Source organism: Eucyclogobius newberryi, unplaced genomic scaffold (genome assembly GCF_026437365.1).
Source record: "Eucyclogobius newberryi isolate DKJ021-1_F unplaced genomic scaffold, fEucNew1.0.hap1 SCAF_22, whole genome shotgun sequence".
Classification (NCBI taxonomy): Eukaryota; Metazoa; Chordata; class Actinopteri; order Gobiiformes; family Gobiidae; genus Eucyclogobius; species Eucyclogobius newberryi.
The window spans coordinates 20128336-20143845 of NW_027315857.1; the positions used below are offsets into that span (position 1 = coordinate 20128336).

At 43.2% G+C, this 15510-nt stretch overlaps 1 protein-coding gene across 1 annotated transcript; it reads left to right on the forward strand.

The window, feature by feature from the left end:
* On the forward strand, positions 1-10599 carry LOC140371522 (uncharacterized). Its single transcript, XM_072458692.1, has 7 exons — positions 1-26; positions 2272-2342; positions 2446-2525; positions 8129-8213; positions 8829-8918; positions 9457-9744; positions 9885-10599. The coding sequence occupies exons 1-7, from the start codon at positions 1-3 to the stop codon at positions 9983-9985; spliced, it is 741 nt and encodes a 246-aa protein (XP_072314793.1). The 3' UTR covers positions 9986-10599.
* The last annotated feature ends 4911 nt before the right edge of the window (positions 10600-15510 follow it).

Here is a 15510-nt window from a genome sequence, read left to right on the forward strand (position 1 = left end):
ATGTCCCGAGCAACTCCTCTGCAGAGGTACGATTAAAGTTTGCACAAATGTTTGAAACGTTGTGTTACTTTTGGAGACATTCCAGCAGTGATTTGTGGACTAAACCTCGACCAAACCAGCCTTAAAACAAACAACTAAACTCTAACTGAAAGCAAAAAAAAGAAAGAAAAAGTGCTAACAATGCTAATAATAAAAGTGCTAATCATTTTTTTTTTTTTTGCTGGGAATTGTTGCAGTATCACCAAAGTCATCACCATTGAATAAATGTACGGATAAAACTGATAAAACATTGTTAATATGGTTCATAATCTTTCTGTAAAGTTCAGTTCTAGTCTGGCGCAGTTACATATCTCCTCCACAAGGTGATGCTGTTTTATAGAAGCGCCATATTCTGAGACAGTTTGCGTACAATGAACAGAATAGACACAAATACATGGTTTGTGGGGTCTAAATGTGAGTGCGGTGTCTTCATTTAGGCTAATTTATGCTTGTAATCACAGAAGATGAAAACATTAACTAAACTAGGCCAAATTATCTGCATTTTGAACCGTAAAACTCAACATTTTGCATGCTGGATGTCACCAAAATGAGCGAAATTGTGATTGTTGTAAATATGCAGGTGATATTAAGTCGAGCTCTTATTAATTCTGAGTTTTTGGACTTGAACATGATTTTGAGGATCTGGATTCTAACAACACCACAAGGGAAAATGTAACAGTGAATTATTCCACTGACGCACCGACTGGACCGAATGGAACAACCGTATGTTTAATTTAATTTATTGTTTATTGCACGAGCGAAATGGTGATTGCTGTAAATATGAAGGTGATATAAAATCGAGCTCTTATTAATTCTGAGTTTTTGGACTTGAACAGGACTATGAGGTTCCGCCTGGAGCGAATGGAACGAACGTATGTTTAATTTAATTAATTGTTTATTGTATTTTTTTTTTTAACATCTGATGATTTGTAAACTGTATACAGAGCATTTTTAGGCTGAAAAGTCATTTAAAATTACCGTATTTTCCGGACTATAAGTCGCACCTTTTTCATAGTTTTCGCCGGTGTGTGATTTATACTTATATTTATACTTATATACTTATACTTATACTCCGGAGCGACTTATATGTGATATTATTTGTTATTTTCACACTTGCAACCGCATTTCATTCTCCAGTGCAACTTATATATGTTTTTCATTCTCTATTATGCATTTTTTGGCTGGTACATCTTATACTCTGGTGCGACTTTTAGTCCGGAAAATAGGGTAGCTTTCATTGCACATATAGTAGTTATTATTTGGATTTGACCTGAGTCTGTTTACATTTTGAATAGATTGTCGCGGTGTTACACTTTAAGCTGCTCGTAGTGTAACTTTCTCCTGCCACCTGCCTGTGTCCACGACGATGTTATTATATTACAGGTACTTTTGGAGGAGGAGGAGGAGAATAAAGGGGCCGGAAACACTTTTGTCACCACAGAGAAGAATGGTGCGTCCTGTTCCTCACCACAGGCCCAGAATGCACTGCACTCAGTCACACACTGTCCTTCCGCACCCTGCGCAAAGAAACATCACCACTTCACAACTCTTCACGACAAAAAAAAAGTGAAATCCCTAAAATTCACGTTCATTCACATGGTCCAACTTCATGAAATCAAACTTTCTGAATGATAAAGTCGAGTAAAACTGTATTGTCACAATTATAAATTCATGAAGGGAATAGAGTATTTACAGTTAGCCAGTTAGTTGTATGCACACTGACAAAGACATTTAAAGTTAATTTTGTTTCTCAGATTTAAGGAGGTTTTTTTTTTATATTTTGAGGTTAAAATGAATAATTATTATTATAGTTATCATCATTATTATTATTATTATTATTATTATCATTATTATTATTTTTATTATAACCATTATTATTATTACCATTATCATTATCATCATCGTCATCATCATCATCATCATTATTATCATCATTATTATTATTATTATTATCATTATTATTTTTATTACCATTATTATCATTATCATCATCGTCATCATCATCATCATCATCATCATCATCATTATCATTATTATTATTATTATTATTATTATTATTATTATTATTATTATTATTATTATTATTATTATTATTAGATTATAGTTATTTATACTTTATATTAAGTAAAGCTAATTTAAGCTCATATTTTCAGATGCATAAAGACTGTAAAGTTGAGCTGAAACAGAACTTTTCCAGGACAGTAAACTGCACCTCGCGCTGTTCTCCACTAGATGGCGCCCCACACAACGTAAACTCTCCATTCTTTTCGCAGAGACAGAGAGTAAAGCGGCACCCACATGGGGTAAGAGGCTCCTCCTTCACGAGACACGATTAAACACATAACTAAAAACATAATTAAAAACTTGAATAAAAGTGTTGACGGTGGAAGTTCTTCTCTGATGCAGGTTACGTGATCCTGATGCTGATCCTTCTGCTGATTCTCGCCCTGTGCATCATTCTCTTCTACATGAGGAGAGCCACTCGGGTGAGGACACAACTTAACGTAGTTTGTGTCGTAGTTTGTGTCGTAGTTTGCGTCGTAGTTTGCGTTGAAGGTTGAGTCGTAGGTTTCGTCGTAGATTGCATTGTAGTTTAGGTCGTAGTTTGTGTCATAGGTTGCGTCGTAGTTTGCGTCGTAGGTTTTGTCGTAGTTTGTGTTGTAGTTTGCGTCGTAGTTTGCGCCGTAGTTTGCGCCGTAGTTTGCGTTGAAGGTTGAGTTGTAGGTTGCGTCGTAGATTGCGTTGTAGTTTAGGTCGTAGTTTGTGTCATAGGTTGTGTCGTAGTTTGCGTCATAGTTTGCGTCGTAGTTTGCGCCGTAGGTTGTGTTGTAATTTGTGTCGTAGTTTGCGCCGTAGGTTGCGGCGTAAGTTGTGTCGTAGTATGCGTTGTAGATTGCGTCGTAGTTTGCGTCGTAGGTTGTGTCGTAGTTTGCGCTGTAGGTTGCGTCGTAGGTTGTGCCGTAGTTTGTGTTGTAAGTTGCGTCGTAGGTTGTGTCGTTATTTTAGTTGTAGGTTGCGTTGTAGGTTGCGTTGTAGGTTGCGTTGTAGGTTGCGTTGTAGGTTGCGTCGTAGTTTGCGCTGTAGATTGTGTCGTAGTTTGCGTTGTAGGTTGCGTTGTAGGTTGCGTCGTAGTTTGCGCCGTAGGTTATGTCGTAGTTTGCGTTGTAGGTTGCGTCGTAGGTTGCGTCGTAGTTTGCGCCGTAGGTTGTGTCGTAGTTTGCGTTGTAGGTTGCGTCGTAGGTTGCGTCGTAGTTTGCGCCGTAGGTTATGTCGTAGTTTGCGTTGTAGGTTGCGTCGTAGGTTGCGTTGAAGGTTGAGTCGTAGGTTGCGTCGTAGATTGCATTGTAGTTTAGGTCGTAGTTTGTGTCATAGGTTGTGTCGTAGTTTGTGTCATAGTTTGCGTCGTAGGTTTTGTCGTAGTTTGTGTTGTAGTTTGCGTCGTAGTTTGCGCCGTAGTTTGCGCCGTAGTTTGCGTTGAAGGTTGAGTTGTAGGTTGCGTCGTAGATTGCGTTGTAGTTTAGGTCGTAGTTTGTGTCATAGGTTGTGTCGTAGTTTGCGTCATAGTTTGCGTCGTAGTTTGCGCCGTAGGTTGTGTTGTAGTTTGTGTTGTAATTTGTGTCGTAGTTTGCGCCGTAGGTTGCGGCGTAAGTTGTGTCGTAGTATGCGTTGTAGATTGCGTCGTAGTTTGCGTTGTAGGTTGTGTCGTAGTTTGCGCTGTAGGTTGCGTCGTAGGTTGTGCCGTAGTTTGCGTTGTAAGTTGCGTCGTAGGTTGTGTCGTTGTTTTAGTTGTAGGTTGCGTTGTAGGTTGCGTTGTAGGTTGCGTCGTAGTTTGCGCTGTAGATTGTGTCGTAGTTTGCGTTGTAGGTTGCGTCGTAGTTTGCGCCGTAGGTTATGTCGTAGTTTGCGTTGTAGGTTGCGTCGTAGGTTGCGTCGTAGTTTGCGCCGTAGGTTGTGTCGTAGTTTGCGTTGTAGGTTGCGTCGTAGGTTGCGTCGTAGTTTGCGCCGTAGGTTATGTCGTAGTTTGCGTTGTAGGTTGCGTCGTAGGTTGCGTCGTAGTTTGCGCCGTAGGTTATGTCGTAGTTTGCGTTGTAGGTTGCGTCGTAGGTTGCGTTGAAGGTTGAGTCGTAGGTTGCGTCGTAGATTGCATTGTAGTTTAGGTCGTAGTTTGTGTCATAGGTTGTGTCGTAGTTTGTGTCATAGTTTGCGTCGTAGGTTTTGTCGTAGTTTGTGTTGTAGTTTGCGTCGTAGTTTGCGCCGTAGTTTGCGCCGTAGTTTGCGTTGAAGGTTGAGTTGTAGGTTGCGTCGTAGATTGCGTTGTAGTTTAGGTCGTAGTTTGTGTCATAGGTTGTGTCGTAGTTTGCGTCATAGTTTGCGTCGTAGTTTGCGCCGTAGGTTGTGTTGTAATTTGTGTCGTAGTTTGCGCCGTAGGTTGCGGCGTAAGTTGTGTCGTAGTATGCGTTGTAGATTGCGTCGTAGTTTGCGTCGTAGGTTGTGTCGTAGTTTGCGCTGTAGGTTGCGTCGTAGGTTGTGCCGTAGTTTGTGTTGTAAGTTGCGTCGTAGGTTGTGTCGTTATTTTAGTTGTAGGTTGCGTTGTAGGTTGCGTTGTAGGTTGCGTTGTAGGTTGCGTTGTAGGTTGCGTCGTAGTTTGCGCTGTAGATTGTGTCGTAGTTTGCGTTGTAGGTTGCGTTGTAGGTTGCGTCGTAGTTTGCGCCGTAGGTTATGTCGTAGTTTGCGTTGTAGGTTGCGTCGTAGGTTGCGTCGTAGTTTGCGCCGTAGGTTGTGTCGTAGTTTGCGTTGTAGGTTGCGTCGTAGGTTGCGTCGTAGTTTGCGCCGTAGGTTATGTCGTAGTTTGCGTTGTAGGTTGCGTCGTAGGTTGCGTTGAAGGTTGAGTCGTAGGTTGCGTCGTAGATTGCATTGTAGTTTAGGTCGTAGTTTGTGTCATAGGTTGTGTCGTAGTTTGTGTCATAGTTTGCGTCGTAGGTTTTGTCGTAGTTTGTGTTGTAGTTTGCGTCGTAGTTTGCGCCGTAGTTTGCGCCGTAGTTTGCGTTGAAGGTTGAGTTGTAGGTTGCGTCGTAGATTGCGTTGTAGTTTAGGTCGTAGTTTGTGTCATAGGTTGTGTCGTAGTTTGCGTCATAGTTTGCGTCGTAGTTTGCGCCGTAGGTTGTGTTGTAGTTTGTGTTGTAATTTGTGTCGTAGTTTGCGCCGTAGGTTGCGGCGTAAGTTGTGTCGTAGTATGCGTTGTAGATTGCGTCGTAGTTTGCGTCGTAGGTTGTGTCGTAGTTTGCGCTGTAGGTTGCGTCGTAGGTTGTGCCGTAGTTTGCGCTGTAAGTTGCGTCGTAGGTTGTGTCGTTGTTTTAGTTGTAGGTTGCGTTGTAGGTTGCGTTGTAGGTTGCGTCGTAGTTTGCGCTGTAGATTGTGTCGTAGTTTGCGTTGTAGGTTGCGTCGTAGTTTGCGCCGTAGGTTATGTCGTAGTTTGCGTTGTAGGTTGCGTCGTAGGTTGCGTCGTAGTTTGCGCCGTAGGTTGTGTCGTAGTTTGCGTTGTAGGTTGCGTCGTAGGTTGCGTCGTAGTTTGCGCCGTAGGTTATGTCGTAGTTTGCGTTGTAGGTTGCGTCGTAGGTTGCGTCGTAGTTTGCGCCGTAGGATATGTCGTAGTTTGCGTTGTAGGTTGCGTCGTAGGTTGCGTTGAAGGTTGAGTCGTAGGTTGCGTCGTAGATTGCATTGTAGTTTAGGTCGTAGTTTGTGTCATAGGTTGTGTCGTAGTTTGTGTCATAGTTTGCGTCGTAGGTTTTGTCGTAGTTTGTGTTGTAGTTTGCGTCGTAGTTTGCGCCGTAGTTTGCGTTGAAGGTTGAGTTGTAGGTTGCGTCGTAGATTGCGTTGTAGTTTAGGTCGTAGTTTGTGTCATAGGTTGTGTCGTAGTTTGCGTCATAGTTTGCGTCGTAGTTTGCGCCGTAGGTCGTGTTGTAATTTGTGTTGTAATTTGTGTCGTAGTTTGCGCCGTAGGTTGCGGCGTAAGTTGTGTCGTAGTTTGCGTTGTAGATTGCGTCGTAGGTTGCGTCGTAGGTTGTGTCGTTGTTTTAGTTGTAGGTTGCGTTGTAGTTTGCGTTGTAGGTTGCGTTGTAGGTTGCGTTGTAGGTTGCGTCGTAGTTTGCGCTGTAGATTGTGTCGTAGTTTGCGTTGTAGGTTGCGTCGTAGTTTGCGCCGTAGGTTATGTCGTAGTTTGCGTTGTAGGTTGCGTCGTAGGTTGCGTCGTAGTTTGCGCCGTAGGTTGTGTCGTAGTTTGCGTTGTAGGTTGCGTCGTAGGTTGCGTCGTAGTTTGCGCCGTAGGTTATGTCGTAGTTTGCGTTGTAGGTTGCGTCGTAGGTTGCGTCGTAGTTTGCGCCGTAGGTTATGTCGTAGTTTGCGTTGTAGGTTGCGTCGTAGGTTGCGTTGAAGGTTGAGTCGTAGGTTGCGTCGTAGATTGCATTGTAGTTTAGGTCGTAGTTTGTGTCATAGGTTGTGTCGTAGTTTGTGTCATAGTTTGCGTCGTAGGTTTTGTCGTAGTTTGTGTTGTAGTTTGCGTCGTAGTTTGCGCCGTAGTTTGCGTTGAAGGTTGAGTTGTAGGTTGCGTCGTAGATTGCGTTGTAGTTTAGGTCGTAGTTTGTGTCATAGGTTGTGTCGTAGTTTGCGTCATAGTTTGCGTCGTAGTTTGCGCCGTAGGTTGTGTTGTAGTTTGTGTTGTAATTTGTGTCGTAGTTTGCGCCGTAGGTTGCGGCGTAAGTTGTGTCGTAGTTTGCATTGTAGATTGCGTCGTAGTTTGCGTCGTAGGTTGTGTCGTAGTTTGCGCTGTAGGTTGCGTCGTAGGTTGTGTCGTAGTTTGCGTTGTAAGTTGCGTCGTAGGTTGTGTCGTTGTTTTAGTTGTAGGTTGCGTTGTAGGTTGCGTTGTAGGTTGCGTTGTAGGTTGCGTTGTAGTTTGCGCTGTAGATTGTGTCGTAGTTTGCGTTGTAGGTTGCGTCGTAGTTTGCACCGTAGGTTATGTCGTAGTTTGCGTTGTATGTTGCGTCGTAGGTTTTGTCGTAGTTTGCGTTGTAGGTTGCGTCGTAGGTTGCGTCGTAGTTTGCGCCGTAGGTTATGTCGTAGTTTGCGTTGTAGGTTGCGTCGTAGGTTGCGTCGTAGATTGCGCCGTAGGTTATGTCGTAGTTTGCGTTGTAGGTTGCGTCGTAGGTTGCGTCGTAGGTTTTGTCGTAGTTTGTGTTGTAGTTTGTGTCGTAGTTTGTTATATAGTGCACCTTCAGAAATTAACACCCCATTTCCAACTAATGCTAATACTAATGCTATTGCTATGTTAATGTCAATATCAGCGATAATGTTAATACTAATGTTATTGCTAATGCTAATATTAATAATAAAGCTAATGTTAATGCTATTTTTAAAGCTAACGTTAATGTTAATATCAATGCTAATGTTATTGCTATTCTAAGGTTAATACTAATGTTGATGCTAATGTTAATACTAATTTTAATGCTAATGTTAAAGGCGGTATGGGCGATTTTTCGGCGATTTGAGAACGCAGGCGGAAATGCGCATGCGCACTCCCCCGTGCGGACTGATACAACACACACGTGCGTTTGTTTATTAGCGCAACGGAGCGCATCGCATCTCTCGTCTCCCGTAGATTTCTGTCCACTTCTGCGTCAGCTCGAACTGTCTTTCTCCGTCTTCATTTTGCCCCGTACACTGAGGGAACTATATTATGATAGATCCATGCGCTTAGGCACGCGGAAACGAGGGCACGAACCGCACGCGGCTGCAGGTGAGCGATAGGTGCGTTTTATGATTGATACGTGGCAGGACAAATGATTTATCCACGCCATGAGGAAATATGATAAAAAAAATTGCTGGAAAAAAATCGTCCATTCCACCTTTAATATTATTGCTATTGCTAATGCTAATGTTAATGTTATTGCTGTGCTCATTTCAATGCTAATTTTAATGCTAATGTTAATGCGTGACACTTTTGGGCCACTCTATAGTGACAGTAATAAGTGTCAGGTTGGCATTGGGAGGGCAGCTGATTTAAAAACCGCCTTCTAAATGCTACTGTTTTGTCCAGACGTACACGTTCGACCTGCAGCGTCCTGCTCCGGGCCGCGGCGAACCAATCGGCTCATTTGAACCGGTTCATCTGGACGACCTGGGTACGAAACGACATTATAGATTCAAGGTGGAATTAGATTTAAATGATGACTATATAAAGTTATCCCCGACCAATACGGGACACAGAGAGGAAACAACAACAACAACAACAACAACAACATAAAACTAGCTCTGTACAAGTCATGCTAAACTTGTTGATTCAGTTTGAGTTGTCCATCACTTGTAGCCTTTTTTCTCCAGCTAAATTCAAGGTATTTATTAAGTAATAGTAATAATATTTAGTTTGAAGTAACAGTTCTCGTATTTGAGTAAAGGTTTTGGCTCCTCTTCTGTGAGTTAATCTACAAAGGACAAACATTTAACGATTTGAACCTTCAGATACGATTCGTTTTTCTCATTTTTGTGTCCTATTTTCCCGTTGAAAATACCAGATTTTGTTCATTATTTATTACATTGCAAATTATAAATCAGGAGTTACGTCCAGACAGTTCCCCAATTACAAGTTTCACCAAATACGTTTTCATTCTTACTTGAGTCATTTCTTGGACAACTACTTTTACTTCTACTTGAGTGATATTATTTTCAAGTAATGGTACTCTTATGTCAAATGCAAAAGATAATTCACGTTTATACTTCTGTAATGTGTCTGTTTCCAGATTTTCAGGTTCACACGTCGGGATTTTCGAAAGCGGCCGATGCAAATGGAACGCTTTTGTCGACTGAAGACAAGGAACTCAATGGAGAAGGTGGAGCGCGGCTTTAACTAACTTTAATTCACAATATCTGAAAACGTGCTCGACATTAGCGCGTCCCGCCACTTACATGACTCCATAGAGACGGATAGCAAATATCAATATATCAATTTAGAACATGGGTAAAGCTTCATGGACCTAGAGGCAGTCGTTAAATGTAGTTATAAAAGAGTAGAGAAAATACAATAAAACAAGACATTCTATTTTAAAATGCCCTAAATTGGAAAAAAATTATAATATCACAACTGAGCGAGGTATAAAAGTACTGATCCTTATGTAAAAATGCAGATATTTTAAATGAATTATGTTGTTTTTATCGTGCACATATGTTACATTCTGTGTGTCGCTCTGTTCAAGCTGGTGCAGTGCAAGGTTTTCAGTGAAATCAAATACAGAACGCACTGGTACGAGTAGCAGATCATGTTGATCAATTTAGTGGAGCCTTCCAATAAAAGCATCTCCATGGAGACAAGCAAGGGGCGTGTCCTCTGACATAACAGTGACATTTAACTTTTTGTATTCTCTGTTGAAGTTTCACAAACCACCGGACTGCAAACGCCAGACTCTAGTCCCAAGATCGAACCGACCCAAGTCCAACTAAACCAGGACCTACTAAACCACCAGGGCCCATTAAACCAGGGCCCATTAAACCAGGACCTACTAAACCAGGACCCGCTAAACCAGGACCCGCTAAACCAGGACCCGCTAAACCAGGACCCGCTAAACCAGGACCCGCTAAACCAGGACCTGCGCTCCAGTCCGGTTCTGTTTATTGAGGAATCACAAGACGAGATCAATGTAAACAACAACAACAACCCATGTAAGATTTTTAAATATTACACAAACAGATAGATACATAATGAATATGAGTAAATGAAATACAACATGTACAAAACGTTAAGGTGAAAGTACAACTCACAGCTGTCCGTTAACCGTAAACGTGTTGTTTGTTTGTGACAGCGGCGCGGTCCAGTGCGTTCGTGGAGATAGACCTGGACGAGCCTCGGTCCTCGGTGCAGCCGTTCAATTTCTCGGCATCGGAGCTTCCACGTTTCTACTGAGACTGCGGTTTAAAGCGTTCTCCGTTTATTTTGACTCAAATGCAACTGTCCATCCCTCCATTTTGGTCCTGTTTTCATTCTTCAGGCTTCAGGCTTAAATAACTGTGGAGATAGATTGTACAGAAGTAACTGTGAACTAAACCAAAAGTGAGAAGAATTTAGCTCTGGTTTCAGTGCAATACAGTTGTTGCCAGCAGGGGGTGCACTCGCTCTCTTCTGCAGCTTTGAGGAGCAGCTGTTTGTATTGAGGCTGGTCAAAAGTGTGGAAGAAAAAACATCAAAGAATCATACGTACATAGCTTTTTTTTGTTGCATTATTTACACACGCTGTAACATTCATAAATATGTGTTTAAAATCCCCTGCACGGCTTTTTTAATATTGCATAGATTCAGCTTGTTTCACAAATAAATACATACAGTTAAACCCGGATCATGAGCCTAATGACACCGGGCTACGCTTTTGAGACAAAAGATGGAGCAGGAAGTTTGTTGAAGGTGAATCTGACCCTCAACAACATTATTATGGGATAGAACAGGAGCCCGGACCTCTTTACTTAAAGGAAACGTCTTTATGCTACACACACATTCACTGTTTGGAGGATTAAATGCTTGTATTTCTTATTCGGTTTGTGCAAGTGGTGATTTAACAAAGAAAGACTGTTGTTAAAATATTTATTTGTTCTTAAAACATAACAATATATCACATAATATCATTTCTAACATTCTGATGATCACATGTATTGCGAGATGGGGATATTGTTGTGTGGTGAACCCTGTATCATCTGTGGTATTGGACCGTGAGGGACAGTTATTCTCGACCTTGAATGTCCCACAGTTTGAAATAAAACCTTTGTGTCTTATTCATTTACAGCTGTTTTTACTCAGAAATATTAAAACACATTAATTCTCACAACAGTCACAACAGGTGAACAACAACTTATTTAATCATCTTTGTCATGCTCATGTTTACCCCGTGACAAGCTGGGCCCTGTCCAAGGCGTGGTCACTGAGGTAGGCTCAAGTCACCCGCGACCCATGAAGGGAACAAGAGGTAGAAAATGGATGAATGCTCATTTTTACCTTCATAAAATGTATTAATTGAATAAATAAGGGTGAGTAATAATAAATCAGCTTCAAAGTCATTTTTTCTGTCAGAAATTTCAGAACCAGAATCTAAAAGATTCAACTGAAGCTAGAAGGGAAATCTCTTTGTTCCTCTCTTTAGTGGCAGTGGTTGGTTGCCAAAGGTCCACCTCACCTCTCTGTGGGAATCTGGGCCACCTCACCTCTCTGTGGGAATCTGGTCCACCTCTCTGTGGGAATCTGGGCCACCTCACCTCTCTGTGGGAATCTGGGCCACCTCACCTCTCTGTGGGAATCTGGGCCACCTCACCTCTCTGTGGGAATCTGGGCCACCTCACCTCTCTGTGGGAATCTGGGCCACCTCACCTCTCTGTGGGAATCTGGTCCACCTCTCTGTGGGAATCTGGTCCACCTCACCTCTCTGTGGGAATCTGGTCCACCTCTCCGTGGGAATCTGGTCCACCTCACCTCTCTGTGGGAATCTGGTCCACCTCACCTCTCTGTGGGAATCTGGTCCACCTCACCTCTCTGTGGGAATCTGGTCCACCTCTCCGTGGGAATCTGGGCCACCTCACCTCTCTGTGGGAATCTGGGCCACCTCACCTCTCTGTGGGAATCTGGGCCACCTCACCTCTCTGTGGGAATCTTGTCCACCTCACCTCTCTGTGGGAATCTGGTCCACCTCTCTGTGGGAATCTGGTCCACCTCACCTCTCTGTGGGAATCTGGTCCACCTCTCCGTGGGAATCTGGTCCACCTCACCTCTCTGTGGGAATCTGGTCCACCTCTCCGTGGGAATCTGGTCCACCTCACCTCTCTGAGAGAATCTGGTCCACCTCTCTGTGGGAATCTGGTCCACCTCACCTCTCTGTGGGAATCTGGTCCACCTCTCCGTGGGAATCTGGTCCACCTCTCTGTGGGAATCTGGTCCACCTCTCTCTGGAAATCTGGTCCACCTCACCTCTCTGTGGGAATCTGGTCCACCTCTCTGTGGGAATCTGGTCCACCTCATCTCTCTGTGGGAATCTGGTCCACTTCTCTGTGGGAATCTGGTCCGTCAGCATTGCAGCATTGCGTAGCAGCTGTTTACACTGAAGGTCAAAAGCGTGGCAAGAAAAACACACAATTCTCAAATCTAAATATGACATGCAGTAAATTTGAAGGGAGCGGTACAAGTACAGCATATAAAGGATATTCAAGGCATTTTCTTAAATATATATATTTCACAATACACAATTCAAATGTCATTCATGCTGGTTTTCTCTTTTATGAACAGACCACAACAAACCACATTCTCAACTATTACGCCACGATTCTTCTGTTATACTGCAAGTTAGACGTGTGGTTCCTCTTTCTACACCGCCTGCTATACATACTTATGGCCAGAGGATGGCGCTTGGAAAGGACAGATTCACACACTAGCCTGTAAAAGATTTGGTGACGTGAAGCAACCTTTTGGACTATTACAAGTGACACCCCAAACCTTATGTACAGGGCCATTAAACCACCCCAACAAGCCCCTCCCCCTTCTGGGCGGGGTGTTTGTCCACGTGCATCAAACAGGCCCAAAAAGTATAAAGTCTAAGTAAGTTATATTGAAATGAGAATGAACTGTGTCTCAATCTTCTCAAGAATCAGTGAACACTAAACCCAAGATCTTTATAAGCAGAATGTCATTTATTCAATTTGGAACATTTTAAATACATTATAATTTGCTTGATTTACACAAGCTGTAACATTCATAAAAATGTGTTTCAAATCACAGCCTGGACTGTTTTTTAATATGACCTAAATCCATATTTGAAAAGCTTGTTTTATAAAAAACTAAAAAGCTCAGGTGTCACTTTGTCAGAGTTTCCGTGGTCCAGGATTTAAGTGATTTACAAAATGCATTTAACCTGGATCATGAGCCTAATGACACCGGGCTACGCTTCTGAGACAAAAGATGGAGCTGAAAGTTAGTTGAAGGTGAATCTGACCCTCAAAAACAACACAATCATCAGGAAGAACACGATCATCAGGAAGAAGAAGAGTGCAGCGTACAGCCCGGGCCTCTGTCTCCCGGGCCTCTGTCTCCCGGGCCTCTGTCTCCCGGGCCTCTGTCTCCCGGGCCTCTGTCTCCCGGGCCTCTGTCTCCCGGGCCTCTGTCTCCCGGGCCTCTGTCTCCCGGGCCTCTGTCTCCCGGGCCTCTGTCTCCCGGGCCTCTGTCTCCCGGGCCTCTGTCTCCCGGGCCTCTGTCTCCCGGTCTGAGCGCTGTCTGTCGGGGCCTGTCCCTGTGGGGGTCCGGACAGAGTGGTCTTAGCAGGAGCAGCTGGAGAGAAGCGTTAGACAGGCTTCAGTTTAATTATCAGCAGTGGTTATTCAGGTTTAATATGGTTGAAAACAAAAATATCTTCTATCTGTGTCTGTATAAACATGTGTTATTGCATTAGAGTTTTAAAATGATATAATAATTAGAGGTCTATTATAGTTTGAAGGTGGTTGTGGTCACTCACTGGTCACAGAGAGCTGGCACTCGCTGCTGTAGAAGATGCAGGAGAACAGGCCCGAGTCGTCCAGGAGAGCAGAGATCTAAACCTGGAACAGTCCATCTCTCAGAGCGGCTCGCTTCACTTGGACCCGGCCTCTGAAGTGATTGGCCTGAAAGTGAGATAACTCTCTGTCCGTCATCTGGTAGACCTTCCTGGAGGTTTGATTTGTCTCTGGGTCCTGGTCGCAGAGGATGGTCAGTGGTTTGAGGGCTATTTCTGAGGAGAACTTCCACTCCAGAGTCACTGACCCGCTCTCGAGCGCCTTCAAGATGCACGAGTCACCTGCACCTTTATTTAAACACACACTCTCATTATTAACATGAGATTAGTGCAACATTAATGACATAGTTTGTCTTAGTACTATTGAAGTATCTGGCCTCGTACATTTTGTTCTTTGTTTCCCCCTCGGTTTGTTTAACTAACCTACAGTCTGGAAGATGGCAGGGGGGCCTTGTTAATTTACGACTAGGCCGAGCGAACAGACCAAGCGAGGAGACTGAGGGGCCTTGAGATGCTTCGTATACATCTGTGTTTTCTCATGATCTCATTTCTGTAACTTCTCCTCTGGTTCTACCCAAATATGGATATTCTTTACATCTGATCTTCCATTGGTTAAAATGTTCCATGTGTGAGATCATAGCTGTCAAAGTGTTTGATCTAGGGGTCTTTGTGTAAGTAGACATATATAAGGCGAGGTACGCCCAGAAACGAGGTCTTCCTTCGATCCGAGGAGCACCCAGGCGATCTTGTAATCCTGTAATCTGACACTGCTAGAATCTGTAATAAACTAACTCTTATTAGTGCAGAGCTTTGTCAGCGTGTATCCTTTCTTTACACACGACGGCCTCACGGACGCATCGATTCAGTCACTACACTATTTTGATGAAATAATGTCTCAGTGACACTCACCACAGATGGATGCGCTGATCATCAACAGTAAGAAGAGCTCTCCAGGTGACATCTCTGAGAAAACATGCCAGTATTAGATATGTGACCTACTGTGTTGCAAATATGATGTTACTCATGTGTCAGGTCAACACAATGTTAAGATAGTTTTCTTTTATATTTGAAAAGAGACAACAAAGCCAATGTATTTTAGTTTCACTTTGGCCAACATCACTGGACCCTCATGTGCAATATTCTGTAATTGTACTTTTTTATGTTTTCTGGCCTCTGCTCACAAAATGCAGGCCTGTTCCACAAACTTACAGTGGGAGGAAGGGTCACCAGGCCCCTACTGTAGAATCATCTTACCGTCCCCATCAGAGAATGATTTTATATAAATATACATATATACACACATGTCACAGTCTGCTCACCTCCTACTGGTGTCTTTCCACTTTGCCAGTCAGCCACGCCTCCTCATCATATCCACTTCCTCACCTGACACAGCTCTGGCTGCATTTAAGCCAGATTGTTCTCGTGTCATGCCTGACTTTCCAGCGTTTCTCCCCGGACTTATTCTCTGTTGCCGACCTTGCCTGTCCCTGACCTGCCTGCCTCGTCTCTGCCATGGATATTACCTCAGCCTTCTGTCTTTGACCACGATTTTCGCCTGTTCCCTCTTGGTAAGAAGCCTGCTCGGCTCTGTGGCTAAACCACCTTCCTCTGGACCTGCCTGCCAGTTAAAAGGTCACCGGACTTAGTATGAACTGTTAAATTCTACTGTTGTAAATAAAAGTCAAGCTATATTCCATCTGCCTGTGGTGCTTTTGGGTCCTCACCATACCCGTGACACACACACACATTCACTGTTTGGATCTGATCTGATGATTATGACATAATTGTAAAAGTTCCATAAACATATTAAATACTGAATATTACATCTTCTACTTATCATAAATCATCAATGTATTAAGCTCCTTTTACATTTAGGTATTAATTGAATACAAATGAATCACCTTCATAGGCC